The sequence below is a fragment of the Salmo salar genome, chromosome 26 (assembly GCF_965601325.2).
Source record: "Salmo salar chromosome 26, fSalSal1, whole genome shotgun sequence".
Lineage (NCBI taxonomy): Eukaryota > Metazoa > Chordata > Actinopteri > Salmoniformes > Salmonidae > Salmo > Salmo salar.
The window spans coordinates 52,220,300-52,234,851 of record NC_138316.1 but is presented as its reverse complement, the minus strand read 5'-3'; the positions used below and the strand labels follow the sequence as shown (position 1 = coordinate 52,234,851).

The 14,552-nt window shown below is 47.7% G+C and overlaps 1 protein-coding gene across 1 annotated transcript in view; it reads left to right on the top strand.

Annotated features, from left to right (window-relative positions):
* Positions 1 to 6,082: 6,082 nt before the first annotated feature.
* Positions 6,083 to 14,552, top strand: part of LOC106594819 (11-beta-hydroxysteroid dehydrogenase type 2) — a 41,266-nt gene continuing 32,796 nt past the window's right edge. The window contains exon 1 of the mRNA XM_082969846.1: positions 6,083 to 6,737. Within this exon, the coding sequence (XP_082825972.1) occupies positions 6,470 to 6,737 (268 nt within the window). The 5' untranslated portion in view covers positions 6,083 to 6,469. The remainder of the gene's footprint in view (positions 6,738 to 14,552) is intronic.

Genomic DNA, 14,552 nt, shown 5'->3' with positions numbered 1-14,552 from the left:
TCCCTCACGCTCCGTCAAATCTTACCAGCTTCCTCAATATACTGTTCCCTCACAGTCCGTCAAATCTTACCAGCTTCCTCAATATACTGTTCCCTCACGCTCCGTCAAATCTTACCAGCTTCCTCAATATACTGTTTCCTCCTCACGCTCCGTCAAATCTTACCAGCTTCCTCAATATACTGTTCCCTCACAGTCCGTCAAATATTACCAGCTTCCTCAATGCACTGTTCCCTCACGCTCCGTCAAATATTACCAGCTTCCTCAATATACTGTTCCCTCACGCGCCGTCAAATCCATCCCACTTCCGAACACTGACTGAAGGTCACAGAGAGGTGAAGGGAAGAGAAGGGGGTTAGAGCCTTTGTGTTCAAGTCTTTGTATCATCTCTGTCTGTGTGCGTATGTTTATGAGGCGTAAGGTATTGTGTATTAGTAAAGTCTCTTATAATGTGTCTTATAATGTGTCTTAATAAAGTTTAGTCTAGCAGGTAGCTTTCCCACCTGTTTCACAGTATTGTTTGATGTTCAAGGTTGTTTTGGCTGAAGACAGATTCGTTAGAAATAACTTAGGTCACAACACAATGGGGAAAGAGCGTCTGCATTAGTGGTCCTAATTCTCTTCACGAAGAGAGGGAGAGGGGAGATGGGGTGGGAGAGAGGGAGTGGGGGGGGGGGGAGTGTATGTGTGTGTGGGTGTGTGAAAGGAAGCAGAGATGAAGGGGGAGAGCGTAGGAGTAGGGGGAGAAAGAAGGAGTAGGGGGAGAGAGATGGAGCGTGAGAGAGAGACGGAGTGGTAGGGTAACAGAGAGATAGAGGGCGAGAGGGATGGAGAGAGAGAGAGAGAGAGAGAGGCAGAGAGAGAGAGGAGAGACAGAGAGGGAGCGTGAGAGAGAGACAGAGTGGTAGGGTAACAAAGAGACGGCGGGATGGAGAGAGCGTGAGAGAGACAGAAAGAGGGGGACAGAGACAGAGGGAGGGAGAATCAGGGTGAATGGGAGTTACAATATTGTTTCCTGCTGGTCTTAAATTGAGCGTGAAATAAAAACACCTGATGAGCGAATGGTCTCTCTCTCTCTCTCTCATCTCTCTCTCTCTCTCTCTCTCTCTCTCTCTCTCTCTCTCTCTCTCTCTCTCTGTCTCTGTTCTCTCTCTCTTCTCTCTCTCTCTCTCTGGCTGATACCAGTATAGGGCTGATACCAGTATTGGGCTGATACCAGTATAGGGCTGATACCAGTAAAGGGATGATACCAGTATAGTGCTGATACCAGTGTAGGGCTGATACCAGTGTAGGGCTGATACCAGTATAGGGCTGATACCAGTAAAGGGCTGATACCAGTATAGTGCTGATACCAGTGTAGGGCTGATACCAGTGTAGGGCTGATACCAGTATAGGGCTGATACCAGTACAGGGCTGATACCACTGTAGGGCTGATACCAGTATAGGGCTGATACCAGTGTAGGGCTGATACCAGTATAGGGCTGATACCAGTATAGGGCTGATACCAGTACAGGGCTGATACCAGTACAGGGCTGATACCAGTATAGGGCTGATACCACTGTAGGGCTGATACCAGTATAGGGCTGATAGCAGTATAGGGCTGATACCAGTATAGGGCTGATACCAGCATAGGGCTGATACCAGTACAGGGCTGATACCAGTATAGGGCTGATACCACTGTAGGGCTGATACCAGTAAAGGGCTGGTACCAGTATAGGGCTGATACCAGTACAGGGCTGATACCAGTAAAGGGCTGATACCAGTAATGGGCTGATACCAGTATAGGGGTGATACCACTGTAGGGCTGATACCACTGTAGGGATGATACCAGTATAGGGCTGATACCAGTGTAGGGCTGATACCAGTATAGGGCTGATACCAGTGTAGGGCTGATATCAGCATAGGGCTGATACCAGTATAGGGCTGATACCAGTATAGGGCTGATACCAGTATTGGGCTGATACCAGTATAGGGCTGATACCAGTATAGGGCTGATACCAGTATAGGGCTGATACCACTGTAGGGCTGATACCACTGTTGGGCTGATACCACCGTAGGGCTGACACCAGTATAGGGCTGATACCAGTATAGGGCTGATACCAGTAAAGGGCTGATACCAGTATAGGGCTGATACCAGTATAGGGCTGATACCACTGTAGGGCTGATACCAGTACAGGGCTGATACCAGCATAGGGCTGATACCAGTATAGGGCTTATACCAGTAAAGGGCTGATACCAGTATAGGGCTGATACCAGTATAGGGCTGATACCAGTATAGGGCTGATACCAAGTAATGGGCTGATACCAGTATAGGGCTGATACCAGTATAGGGCTGACATCAGTACATGGTATTTTTATCATTTAAAGGGGAAGTTCCGGTATTAAAGCTGCAATATGTCACTTTTTGGGCGACCCCGACTAAATTCACATAGAAATGTGAGTTATAGATCTGTCATTCCCCTTGTCAAGTGTAAGAAGCGGTAGATCTGTTCTATGTGCGCTATTCCTATGCTTCCTGTTTTTAAGTTTTGTTTTCACTTATTTTACTTTCAATTTTGTTCACCAGTTTCGAACAGCTGAAAATAAAATATTTTTGGTAATGGAAAATATATTTCACAGTGGTTTAGATTGTACAATGATTCTCTACACCAGTGGTGGTCAGTGCCGTTTAAGATGAGGGAGGACGATTTTTTTTTTGTGCGTGATGTATTGTTGTCTCTACCTTCTTGCCCTTTGTGCTGTTGTCTGTGGCCAATAATGTTTGTACCCTGTTTTGTGCTGCTACCATATTGTGCTGCTACCATGTTGTGTTGCTACCATGCTGTGTTGTCATGTGTTGCTGCCATGCTATGTTGTTGTCTTATGTCTGTATGTAGTGTTGTGTCGTCTCTCTTGTCGTGATGTGTGTTTTGTCCTATATTTTTGTTTAATTTTTTTTAAATCCCAGCCCCTGTCCCCGCAGGAGGCCTTTTGGTAGGCCGTCATTGTAAATAAAAATTTGTTCTTAACTGACTTGATGAGTTAAATAAAGGTTAAATAAATACAAAATAAATAAAACAAATACAGTCAGTAAGCAGTTTAGCAGTTACACCGGTGGGCCACGGTGGCAATAAATGATTAAAACCAAAAACTTACCTTGACTTGGAAGAGTTCCAGTGTTGTGTTGGATAGTCATAGCCTGCTAGCTAACATAGCATCTCTCTGTTATAACCAGCTAGCTAACATAGCATCCCTCTGTTATAACCAGCTAGCTAACATAGCATCTCTCTGTTATAACCAGCTAGCTAACATAGCATCCCTCTGTTATAGCCAGCTAGCTAATATAGCATCCCTCTGTTATAGCCAGCTAGCTAACATAGCATCCCTCTGTTATAACCAGCTAGCTAACAGAGCATCCCTCTGTTATAAACCAGCTAGTTAACATAGCATCCCTCTGTTATAACCAGCTAGCTAACATAGCATCCCTCTGTTATAACCAGCTAGCTAACATAGCATCCCTCTGTTATAACCAGCTAGCTAACATAGCATCCCTCTGTTATAACCAGCTAGCTAACATAGCATCCCTCTGTTTGTGTAGGATGTTTTAATCAGCTAAACTAGCTAGCTGCCTTTGCTAGTTAAGTAAGTGAGAGAGAAAAAATTACTCTCTCTCTCTCTCTCTCTCTTGCTTATCCTGTATTTAAGAATAAACGTATTTGTTCAAAACTGTTCAACTAAATGTCGACAGTGCGTCTCCCCAATCCGGTGAGACCTGTTCCAGCTCCACGAAGGAAGCCTCCAGTGATGATCCATGGCACGAAGCCTCCAGTGATAATCCATGGCCCGGAACCTCCAGTGATAATCCATGGCCCGGAACCTCCAGTGATGATCTATGGCCCGGAACCTCCAGTGATGATCCATGGCACGAAGCCTCCAGTGATGATCCATGGCACGAAGCCTCCAGTGATGATCCATGGCCCGGAAGCCTCCAGTGATGATCTATGGCCCGGAACCTCCAGTGATGATCCATGGCCCGGAACCTCCAGTGATGATCTATGGCCCGGAACCTCCAGTGATGATCCATGGCGTGGAACCTGTAGGGATGATCCATGGCACGGAGCCTCCAGCGAAGTCCCCCAGTCCAGAGTCTTCAGCGACGGTCTGCAGTCCAGAGTCTTCAGCGACGGTCTGCAGCCCAGAGTCTTCAGCGGCGGTCTGCAGCCCAGAGTCTTCAGCGACGGTCTGCAGCCCAGAGTCTTCAGCGACGGTCTGCAGCCCAGAGTCTTCAGCGGCGGTCTGCAGCCCAGAGTCTTCAGCGGCGGTCTGCAGCCCAGAGTCTTCAGCGGCGGTCTGCAGCCCAGAGTCTTCAGCGGCGGTCTGCAGCCCAGAGTCTTCAGCGGCGGTCTGCAGTCCAGAGTCTTCAGCGGCGGTCTGCAGCCCAGAGTCTTCAGCGGCGGTCTGCAGCCCAGAGTCTTCAGCGGCGGTCTGCAGTCCAGAGTCTTCAGCGGCGGTCTGCAGCCCAGAGTCTTCAGCGGCGGTCTGCAGCCCAGAGTCTTCAGCGGCGGTCTGCAGTCCAGAGTCTTCAGCGGCGGTCTGCAGTCCAGAGTCTTCAGCGGCAGTCTCCAGATCTAAGTGGGGGCTACGCCCCGAACCAGAGCCGCCGCCAAGAATAGATGCCCACCCAGACCCTCCCCTATAGGTTCAGGTTTGCGGCCGGGAGTCCGCACCTTTGGGGGGGGGGTACTGTCACGTCCTGACCTTAGAGAAGTTTATTTTCCTCTAGTTTGGTTAGGTCAGGGAGTGATGTGGGGTGGGCAATCTAGTTTTTCTATTTCTTTGTTTTGGCTGAGTGTCGTTTCCAATCAGAGGCAGCTGTCCATCGTTGTCTCTGATTGGGAACCATACTTAGGCAGCCCTTTTTCCCTCCTTGAGTTGTGGGATCTTGTTTTTGTGCAGCTGCCTTTAAGCAGCCCCAGAACGTCACGGTTTCTTTCTGTTTATCCTGTTTATTGTTTTTGTTCGGTTTCACTTCGAAATAAAGGATGTGGACTTACCGGCACGCTGCGCCTTGGCTTATTTATGACAGGGAGTTCGAGGACAGTGATCGTGACAAAAATACACTGCATCTACCTACTGTCCACAGAATGACGTGGAAACTGAGCTGTACACCGGTCAAATATATATTGACCACATTAGTGACACATATTTCCCACAGAATCACACAGACCCACAAAGAATTAGAAAACAAATCAAACATTGATAAACTCCCATATCTGTCAGGCATAAATATCGCAAAGTGCAATCACAGCAGCAAGATTTGTGGCCCGTTGTCATGGGTAAATGGGCAAGCAGTGAAGAACAAACACCATTGTAAATACAACCCATATTTATGTTGATTTATTTTCCATTTTGTACTTTAACTATTTGCACATCGTTACAACACTGTATATAGACACAATATGACATTTAAAATGTCTTTATTCTTTTGGAACTTTTGTGAGTGTAATGTTTACTGTTCATTTTTATTGTTTATTTCACTTTTGTTTATTATCTACTTCACTTGTTTTGGCAATGTTAACATATGTTCCCCATGTCAATAAAGCCCTAAAATTAAAATTGAAATTGAACTGAGAAAGACGTGGTGTTTAAAACATTACCTTGAGCAACAACCCATAAGAAGACAGCAGCTAAACTGTGTGTGTGTGAGAGAGAGACAGAAAGAGAGAGAGAGAGAGAGAGAGAGAGAGGGAGAAAGAAAGAGAGAGAGAGGGAGAGAGAGAGAAAGAAAGAAAGAGAGAGAGAAAGAGAGAGAGAGAGAAAAAAGGGAGAAAGAAAGAGAGAGAGAGAGAGAGAGAGAGAGAGAGAGAGAGAGAGAGAGAGAGAGAGAGACAGAGAGAGAGGAGAGAGAGAGAGAGAGAGAGAGAGAGAGATCTACTTCACTTGCTTTGGCAATGTTAACATATGTTTTCCATGCCAATAAAGCCCCTTGAATTGAATTGAATTGAGAGAGAGAGAGAGAGAGAGAGTGAGAGAGAGAGAGAGAGAGAGAGAGAGAGAGAGAGAGAGAGAGAGAGAGAGAGAGAGTGTGTGTGAGAAAGAGGGGTGGAGGGTAAAGGGGGGGTCTGCCTTAAACTGCAGCAAAACTTTGGTCATTGGGCACTGATTAGATCCTTGCTAGTGTAGTCCCTCCCCCCCCAGCAGCTTGGTCTATATATACACTAGAGAGAGAGAGAGAGAGAGAGAGAGAGAGAGAGCTGAGTCTGTACTGCACTGGCTTCCCTTCAACCACTCTGTTACTCTCTGATCTGACACCACACAATTTAGAGAGGGACACACACAGAGAGACACACAGCAGCACAGAGAGTGAGATAGAAAGAGAGAGCGAGAGAGAGAGAGAGAGAGAGAGAGAGAGAGAGAGAGTTGCAGTGCTGAGAACCGAGAAGAACTGAGAGATCTGAACCCCACTCTGCTCTTCCTTCCTTCCTTCCATCCAATGGAAGACTACTTAGACTGGATCTACATGGGGGTGATGTCTGCGTTTGTTGGAGGGGCAATGAAGAAGGTCCTGGCGTCCCACATCAGCGCGGCCCCGACCGTAGTGGCCTGGCTGGGGGTCACCTTACTAGTGGAGAGGCTGTGGTTCTTCTGTGTGCCTGCTGCCCTGGTGTTGGCTGTCCTCTGTCTCACCTGCTGCCTATACTCTGCCAGGACAGCCCCAGCACCCACTCTGCCTGTCCAGGGCAAGGCTGTCTTCATCACAGGTAAGGAACAAGGACTACCCTGTACTATTCTGCTCTGTCAGGTCTTGTTAGCTCTGAAGCACCTCTCTGTTTCTCTGTCTATCTCTGATCTTTCTCCCTCTTTTTCCCTGTACTGACTGTGTGTTATGATTCTGCTCGGTTGTTGCTACAACTTTGATTTTTGCTCTGGTCTATTCTGGAACAAATGCACCTCTGTTTCTCTCTCTCTCTCTCTCTCTCTCTCTCTCTCTCTCTCTGCCTCTCTCTCTCTTAGTCTCTCTCTCTCTCTCTCTCTCTCTCTCTCTCTCTCTCTCTCTCTCTCTCTCTCTCTCTCTCTCTCTCTCTCTCTCTCTCTCTCTCTCTCTCTCTCTCTCTCTCTCTCTCTCTCTCTCTCTCTCTCTCTCTCTCTCTCTCTCTCTCTCTCTCTCTCTCTCTCTCTCTCTCTCTCTCTCTCTCTCTCTCTCTCTCTCTCTCTCTCTCTCTCTCTCTCTCTCTCTCTCTCTCTCTCTCTCTCTCTCTCTCTCTCTCTCTCTCTCTCTCTCTCTCTCTCTCTCTCTCTCTCTCTCTCTCTCTCTCTCTCTCTCTCTCTCTCTCTCTCTCTCTCTCTCTCTCTCTCTCTCTCTAGTCTCTCTCTCTGTCTCTCTCTCTGTCTCTCTCTCTCTCTCTCTCTCGTCTCTCTCTCTGTCTCTCTCTCTCTCTCTCTAGTCTCTCTCTCTCTCTCTCTCTCTCTCTCTCTCTCTCTCTCTCTCTCTCTCTTAGTCTCTCTCTCTCTCTCTCTCTCTCTCTCTCTCTCTCTCTGTCTCTCTCTCTCTCTAGTCTCTCTCTCTGTCTCTCTCTCTGTCTCTCTCTCTCTCTCTCTAGTCTCTCTCTCTGTCTCTCTCTCTCTCTCTCTAGTCTCTCTCTCTGTCTCTCTCTGTCTCTCTCTCTCTCTCTCTCTCTCTCTCTCTGCCTCTCTCTCTCTAGTCTCTCTCTCTCTCTCTCTCTCTCTCTCTCTCTCTCTCTCTCTCTCTCTCTCTCTCTCTCTTAGTCTCTCTCTCTCTCTCTCTCTCTCTCTCTCTCTCGTCTCTCTCTCTGTCTCTCTCTCTCTCTCTCTCTCTCTCTCTCTCTCTCTCTCTCTCTCTCTCTCTCTCTCTCTCTCTCTCTCTCTCTCTCTCTCTCTCTCTCTCTCTCTCTCTCTCTCTCTCTCTCTCTCTGTCTCTCTCTCTGTCTCTCTCTCTGTCTCTCTCTCTCTCTCTCTCTCTCTGTCTCTCTCTCTGTCTCTCTCTCTCTCTCTCTCTCTCTGTCTCTCTCTCTCTCTCTCTCTCTCTCTCTCTCTCTCTCTCTCTCTCTCTCTCTCTCTCTCTCTCTCTAGTCTCTCTCTCTCTCTCTCTCTCTCTCTCTCTCTCTCTCTCTCTCTCTCTCTCTCTCTCTCTCTCTCTCTCTCTCTCTCTCTCTCTCTCTCTCTCTCTCTCTCTCTCTCTCTCTCTCTCTCTCTCTCTCTCTCTCTCTCTCTCTCTCTCTCTCTCTCTCTCTCTCTCTCTCTCTCTCTCTCTCTCTCTCTCTCTCTCTCTCTCTCTCTCTCTCTCTCTCTCTCTCTCTCTCTCTCTCTCTCTCTCTCTCTTTGCCTCTATCTCTCTTAGCTCTCTCTCTCTCTCTCTCTCTCTCTCTCTCTCTCTCTCTCTCTCTCTCTCTCTCTCTCTCTCTCTCTCTCTCTCTCTCTCTCTCTCTCTCTCTCTCTCTCTCTCTCTAGTCTCTCTCTCTCTCTCTAGTCTCTCTCTCTGTCTCTCTCTCTGTCTCTCTCTCTCTCTCTCTCTAGTCTCTCTCTCTGTCTCTCTCTCTCAGTCTCTCTCTCTGTCTCTCTCTCTCTCTCTAGTCTCTCTCTCTAGTCTCTCTCTCTCTCTCTCTCTAGTCTCTCTCTCTCTCTCTCTCTCAGCTAGGGAATCAGTCACATAGTGATAGGTAGAAGCTGTGTGATAACTGCATGAGGTAAAATCTCCAGCCTGTCTAAGTTTTGGTAGGACAGGCAGAGACAGGTGACACCTGTTGTACTCCACTATTGATTTTAGCCAGTGACTTTGTTAGAAAACATTATTATGACAGTGATGTGGAAGAAGTCAATATATCACTGCTATAGTGTACAGTGTTATATTTAGGGAAGTTATTTTTTTTTAAAGAATGGGTTCTCCATGACTTACCTGGTTACATAACGACGTCAACAGAAGCCAATAGATAAATGCAGGAGTGTAACAGTCTATGGACAATTATTGCAAGTGAGAATGTGTTCTCATGGACTTACTTGGTTAAATAAAGATAGATAAATGCAGGTTACACTACAGTGATAATGCAGTAACTCTGCAGTGATAATGCTGAACACTACAGTCATAATGCAGAACACTTAAGCGATAATGCATAACACTATGGTGGTATGGCTGAACACTATGGCGATAGTGCATAACACTGCAGTGATAATGCAGAAATTACAGTGATAATGTTGAACACTACAGTGGCAATGCATAACACTACAGTGATGATGCATAACACTACAGTGATAATGCTGCAATTGCAGTGATAATGCAGGTTACACTACAGTGATAATGCGGAACACAACAGTGATAATGCAGATTACACTACACTGATGATGCATAACACTACAGTGATAATGCAGAAAATTGCAGTGATAATGCGGAACACTACAGTGCTAATGCGGAACACTACAGCAATAATGCGGAACACTACAGTGATAATGTGGAACACTACATTGATAATGCAAAACACCACAGCGATAATGTGGAACACTACAGTGATAATGCAGAAAATTACAACGATAATGCACAACACTACAGCGATAATGCAGAACACTACAGCGATAATGCGGAAACACTACAGCGATAATGCGGAAACACTACAGCGATAATGCGGAAACACTACAGCGATAATGCGGAACACTACGGCGTCTGGACATGATAACTCTGGCATGTGTTCCTAGAGAGATCAGACTGTGTTCTGCGTTGTTGTGTGTATGTCCTCGGCTGTCTGAACACAGAGATCCATCCTTCTACAGTCTCTAGCACTAATTGACCCTCATTAGATTTGTTCCTGTTTTCACAACCTTCAACCTAGAGAAACAATCTATTGTGTGTCCCCCCCCCTCCCACAATCATTCTATCATGTTCCATTGAAAACGTATGTTAGCTGGAGTGACGTCTGTCGCTGGTCTGCAGAATATTGCTTTGTTTGAACCCAGAATTTGTTTTATTATTTTTTTTCATTTTATTTATTTCACCTTTATTTTAACCAGGTAGGCTAGTTTACAGCTGCGACCTGGCCAAGATAAAGCAAAGCATGTTGACGAACTCTGGAACCACTTGTTGTTTTATCAATTTTATTGCACTTTAACTACTTGCATAACGTCTGAGTCTGTTTCAATAAAACGTTAACGTTTATGTTAAGACTTTCTAAACTCTTTGAATCCAGCTACATTCAGTTATTAATTTACAATCTGTTTGTGTTGTTGCACCGTAAACAACAATTAAGCATAAGGTTTAAAAACGGGAGTTTGTTTTTCAGTTATTGAAATAATCCTTGTGGTAGAAAAAAAACATAAAAAAATGATGATTATGTAAGTGGTTAAGCAATGTTATGTATAAGTCGCTGTAATAGCACTGTGGTGATGGTGCACAGGCGACTGGTGAGACCTTAATTGGGGAGTACGGGGCTCATCGTAATGGCTGGAATGGAATAAATTAAATGGAATCCGTTGTGTATTAGGGTTATTACTATTTGCAATGTTTTCTGCTGCGCTGAGTTGAATAATGTTGTAAATGACATCATTAGAGACAGACTAGTATGTGGGCTACGGAGTGAAGCTACACAAAGGAGACTATCGACTGAAAGTAATCTGACCTTGGCAAAGGCCATTCAAGTCCTTGTGTCCATGAAACTAGCTGCTAAAGAGGCTCAGCATGTTGAGTTCATCAGGAAAAGAGCAAAGAATTGCAACTGAAAATCAGAGACGGGGAAAATCAAGTCAAACGCTTCCGCTGTGGCAAAGTGGGACATCAGGCTTCTATATGCTTGTGGAAGGACATGGTGGGACATCAGGCTTCTATACCCTGGTGGAAGGACATGGTGAGACATCAGGCTTCTATACCCTGGTGGAAGGACATGGTGAGACATCAGGCTTCTATACCCTGGTGGAAGGACATGGTGAGACATCAGGCTTCTATACCCTGGTGGAAGGACATGGTGAGACATCAGGCTTCTATACCCTGGTGGAAGACCATGGTGAGACATCAGGCTTCTACATGCTGGTGGAAGGACATGGTGGGACATGGGGCTTCTATACCCTGGTGGAAGGACATGGTGAGACATCAGGCTTCTATACCCTGGTGGAAGGACATGGTGAGACATCAGGCTTCTATACCCTGGTGGAAGGACATGGTGGGACATCAGGCTTCTATACCCTCGTGGAAGGACATGGTGAGACATCAGGCTTCTACATGCTGGTGGAAGGACATGGTGAGACATCAGGCTTCTATACCCTGGTGGAAGGACATGGTGAGACATCAGGCTTCTATACCCTGGTGGAAGGACATGGTGGGACATCAGGCTTCTATACCCTGGTGGAAGGACATGGTGAGACATCAGGCTTCTATACCCTGGTGGAAAGACATGGTGGGACATCAGGCTTCTATACCCTGGTGGAAGGACATGGTGAGACATCAGGCTTCTACATGCTGGTGGAAGGACATGGTGGGACATCAGGCTTCTATACTCTGGTGGAAGGATATGGTGAGACATCAGGCTTCTATACCCTGGTGGAAGGACATGGTGAGACATCAGGCTTCTATACCCTGGTGGAAGGACATGGTGAGACATCAGGCTTCTACATGCTGGTGGAAGGACATGGTGGGATATCAGGCTTCTATACCCTGGTGGAAGGACATGGTGGGACATCAGGCTTCTATACCCTGGTGGAAGGACATGGTGGGACATCAGGCTTCTATACCCTGGTGGAAGGACATGGTGGGACATCAGGCTTCTACATGCTGGTGGAAGGACATGGTGGGACATCAGGCTTCTATACCCTGGTGGAAGGACATGGTGGGACATCAGGCTTCTATACCCTGGTGGAAGGACATGGTGGGACATCAGGCTTCTATACCCTGGTGGAAGGACATGGTGAGACATCAGGCTTCTATACCCTGGTGGAAGGACATGGTGAGACATCAGGCTTCTATACCCTGGTGGAAGGACATGGTGGGACATCAGGCTTCTATACCCTGGTGGAAGGACATGGTGAGACATCAGGCTTCTATACCCTGGTGGAAGGACATGGTGGGACATCAGGCTTCTAAACCCTGGTGGAAGGACATGGTGAGACATCAGGCTTCTATACCGTGGTGGAAGGACATGGTGAGACATCAGGCTTCTATACGCTGGTGGAAGACCATGGTGAGTCATCAGGCTTCTACATGCTGGTGGAAGGACATGGTGGGACATGGGGCTTCTATACCCTGGTGGAAGGACATGGTGAGACATCAGGCTTCTATACCCTGGTGGAAGGACATGGTGAGACATCAGGCTTCTATACCCTGGTGGAAGGACATGGTGGGACATCAGGCTTCTATACCCTCGTGGAAGGACATGGTGGGACATCAGGCTTCTATACCCTGGTGGAAGGACATGGTGAGACATCAGGCTTCTATACCCTGGTGGAAGGACATGGTGGGACATCAGGCTTCTATACCCTGGTGGAAGGACATGGTGAGACATCAGGCTTCTACATGCTGGTGGAAGGACATGGTGGGACATCAGGCTTCTATACTCTGGTGGAAGGATATGGTGAGACATCAGGCTTCTATACCCTGGTGGAAGGACATGGTGAGACATCAGGCTTCTATACCCTGGTGGAAGGACATGGTGAGACATCAGGCTTCTACATGCTGGTGGAAGGACATGGTGGGACATCAGGCTTCTATACCCTGGTGGAAGGACATGGTGAGACATCAGGCTTCTATACCCTGGTGGAAGGACATGGTGGGACATCAGGCTTCTATACCCTGGTGGAAGGACATGGTGGGACATCAGGCTTCTATACCCTGGTGGAAGGACATGGTGGGACATCAGGCTTCTACATGCTGGTGGAAGGACATGGTGGGACATCACCCCCTTCACGCCTCCATCCCTCCCTCACTCCCTCACCTCAGCCCCTTCATGTCTCCCTCTCTCCCTCACCTCACCCGTTTCATGTCTCCTTCCCTCACCTCACCCCCTTCATGTCTCCCTCCCTCCCTTACCTCACCCAATTCATGTCTCCTGCTCTCCTTCACCTCACCCCTTCATGTCTCCCTCCCTCACCTTACCCCCTTCATGTCTCCCTCCCTTACCTCACCCGTTTCATGTCTCCCTCCCTCACCCTCAACCCCTTCATGTCTCCCTCCCTTTCTCCCTCACCCTCACCTTACTCCCTTCATGTCTCCCTCCCTCACCCTCAACCCCTTCATGTCTCCCTCCCTTTCTCCCTCACCCTCACCTTACTCCCTTCATGTCTCCCTCCCTCCCTTCCTCCCTCACCCTCACCTCACCCCCTTCATGTCTCCCTCCCTTCCTCCCTCACCCTCACCCCCTTCACGCCTCCATCCCTCCCTCACTCCTTCACCTCACCCCCTTCATGTCTCCCTCCCTCACCCTCACCTCACCCCCTTCATGTCTCCCTCCCTTCCTCCCTCACCCTCACCCTCACCCCCTTCATGTCTCCCTCCCTCCCTTCCTCCCTCACCCTCACCCTCACCCCCTTCATGTCTCCCTCCCTTCTGGCTCGGACAAGGCAGAGTCGTGAGAGACTTTTGTTTAATTGATCCTGTTTTCTTCAAAGCCTGTATTAAGTCACTCACCACTCTGGAAATTAAAAGGAGAAAGTGGAAAAAGCTGTAAACCTCTTACAAGGTCAATTGAAGTGTAACACAAAAGAGGCTGGCATTGAATGAAGGTTCCAGTCAGAGAGAGAGAGAGAGAGAGTCACAGAACTGACTGACTGACTGACTGACTGACTCACTGACTGACTACTGACTCTGACTGACTGACTGACTCTGACTGACTGACTGACTGACTGACTAACTGACTCTGACTGACTGACTGACTGACTGACTCTGACTGACTGACTCTGACTGACTGACTGACTGACTCTGACTGACTGACTGACTGACTGACTGACTGACTGACTGACTGACTAACTGACTCTGACTGACTGACTGACTGACTGACTGACTGACTGACTGACTGACTGACTGACTCTGACTGACTGACTCTGACTGACTGACTGACTGACTGACTGACTGACTGACTGACTCTGACTGACTGACTGACTGACTGACTGACTGACTGACTGACTGACTGACTGACTGACTCTGACTGACTGACTGACTGACTGACTGACTGACTGACTGACTCTGACTGACTGACTGACTGACTGACTGACTCTGACTGACTGACTGACTGACTGACTGACTCTGACTGACTGACTGACTGACTGACTGACTGACTGACTGACTGACTGACTGACTGGCTGACTGACTCTGACTGACTGACGCTGACTGACTGACTGACTGACTGACTCTGACTGACTGACTGACTGACTCTGACTGACTGACTGACTCTGACTGACTGACTGACTGACTGACTAACTGACTGACTAACTGACTCTGACTGACTGACTGACTCTGACTGACTGACTGACTGACTGACTAACTGACTCTGACTGACTGACTGACTGACTCTGACTGACTGACTCTGACTGACTGACTGACTGACTCTGACTGACTGACTGACTGACTCTGACTGACTGACTGACTCTGA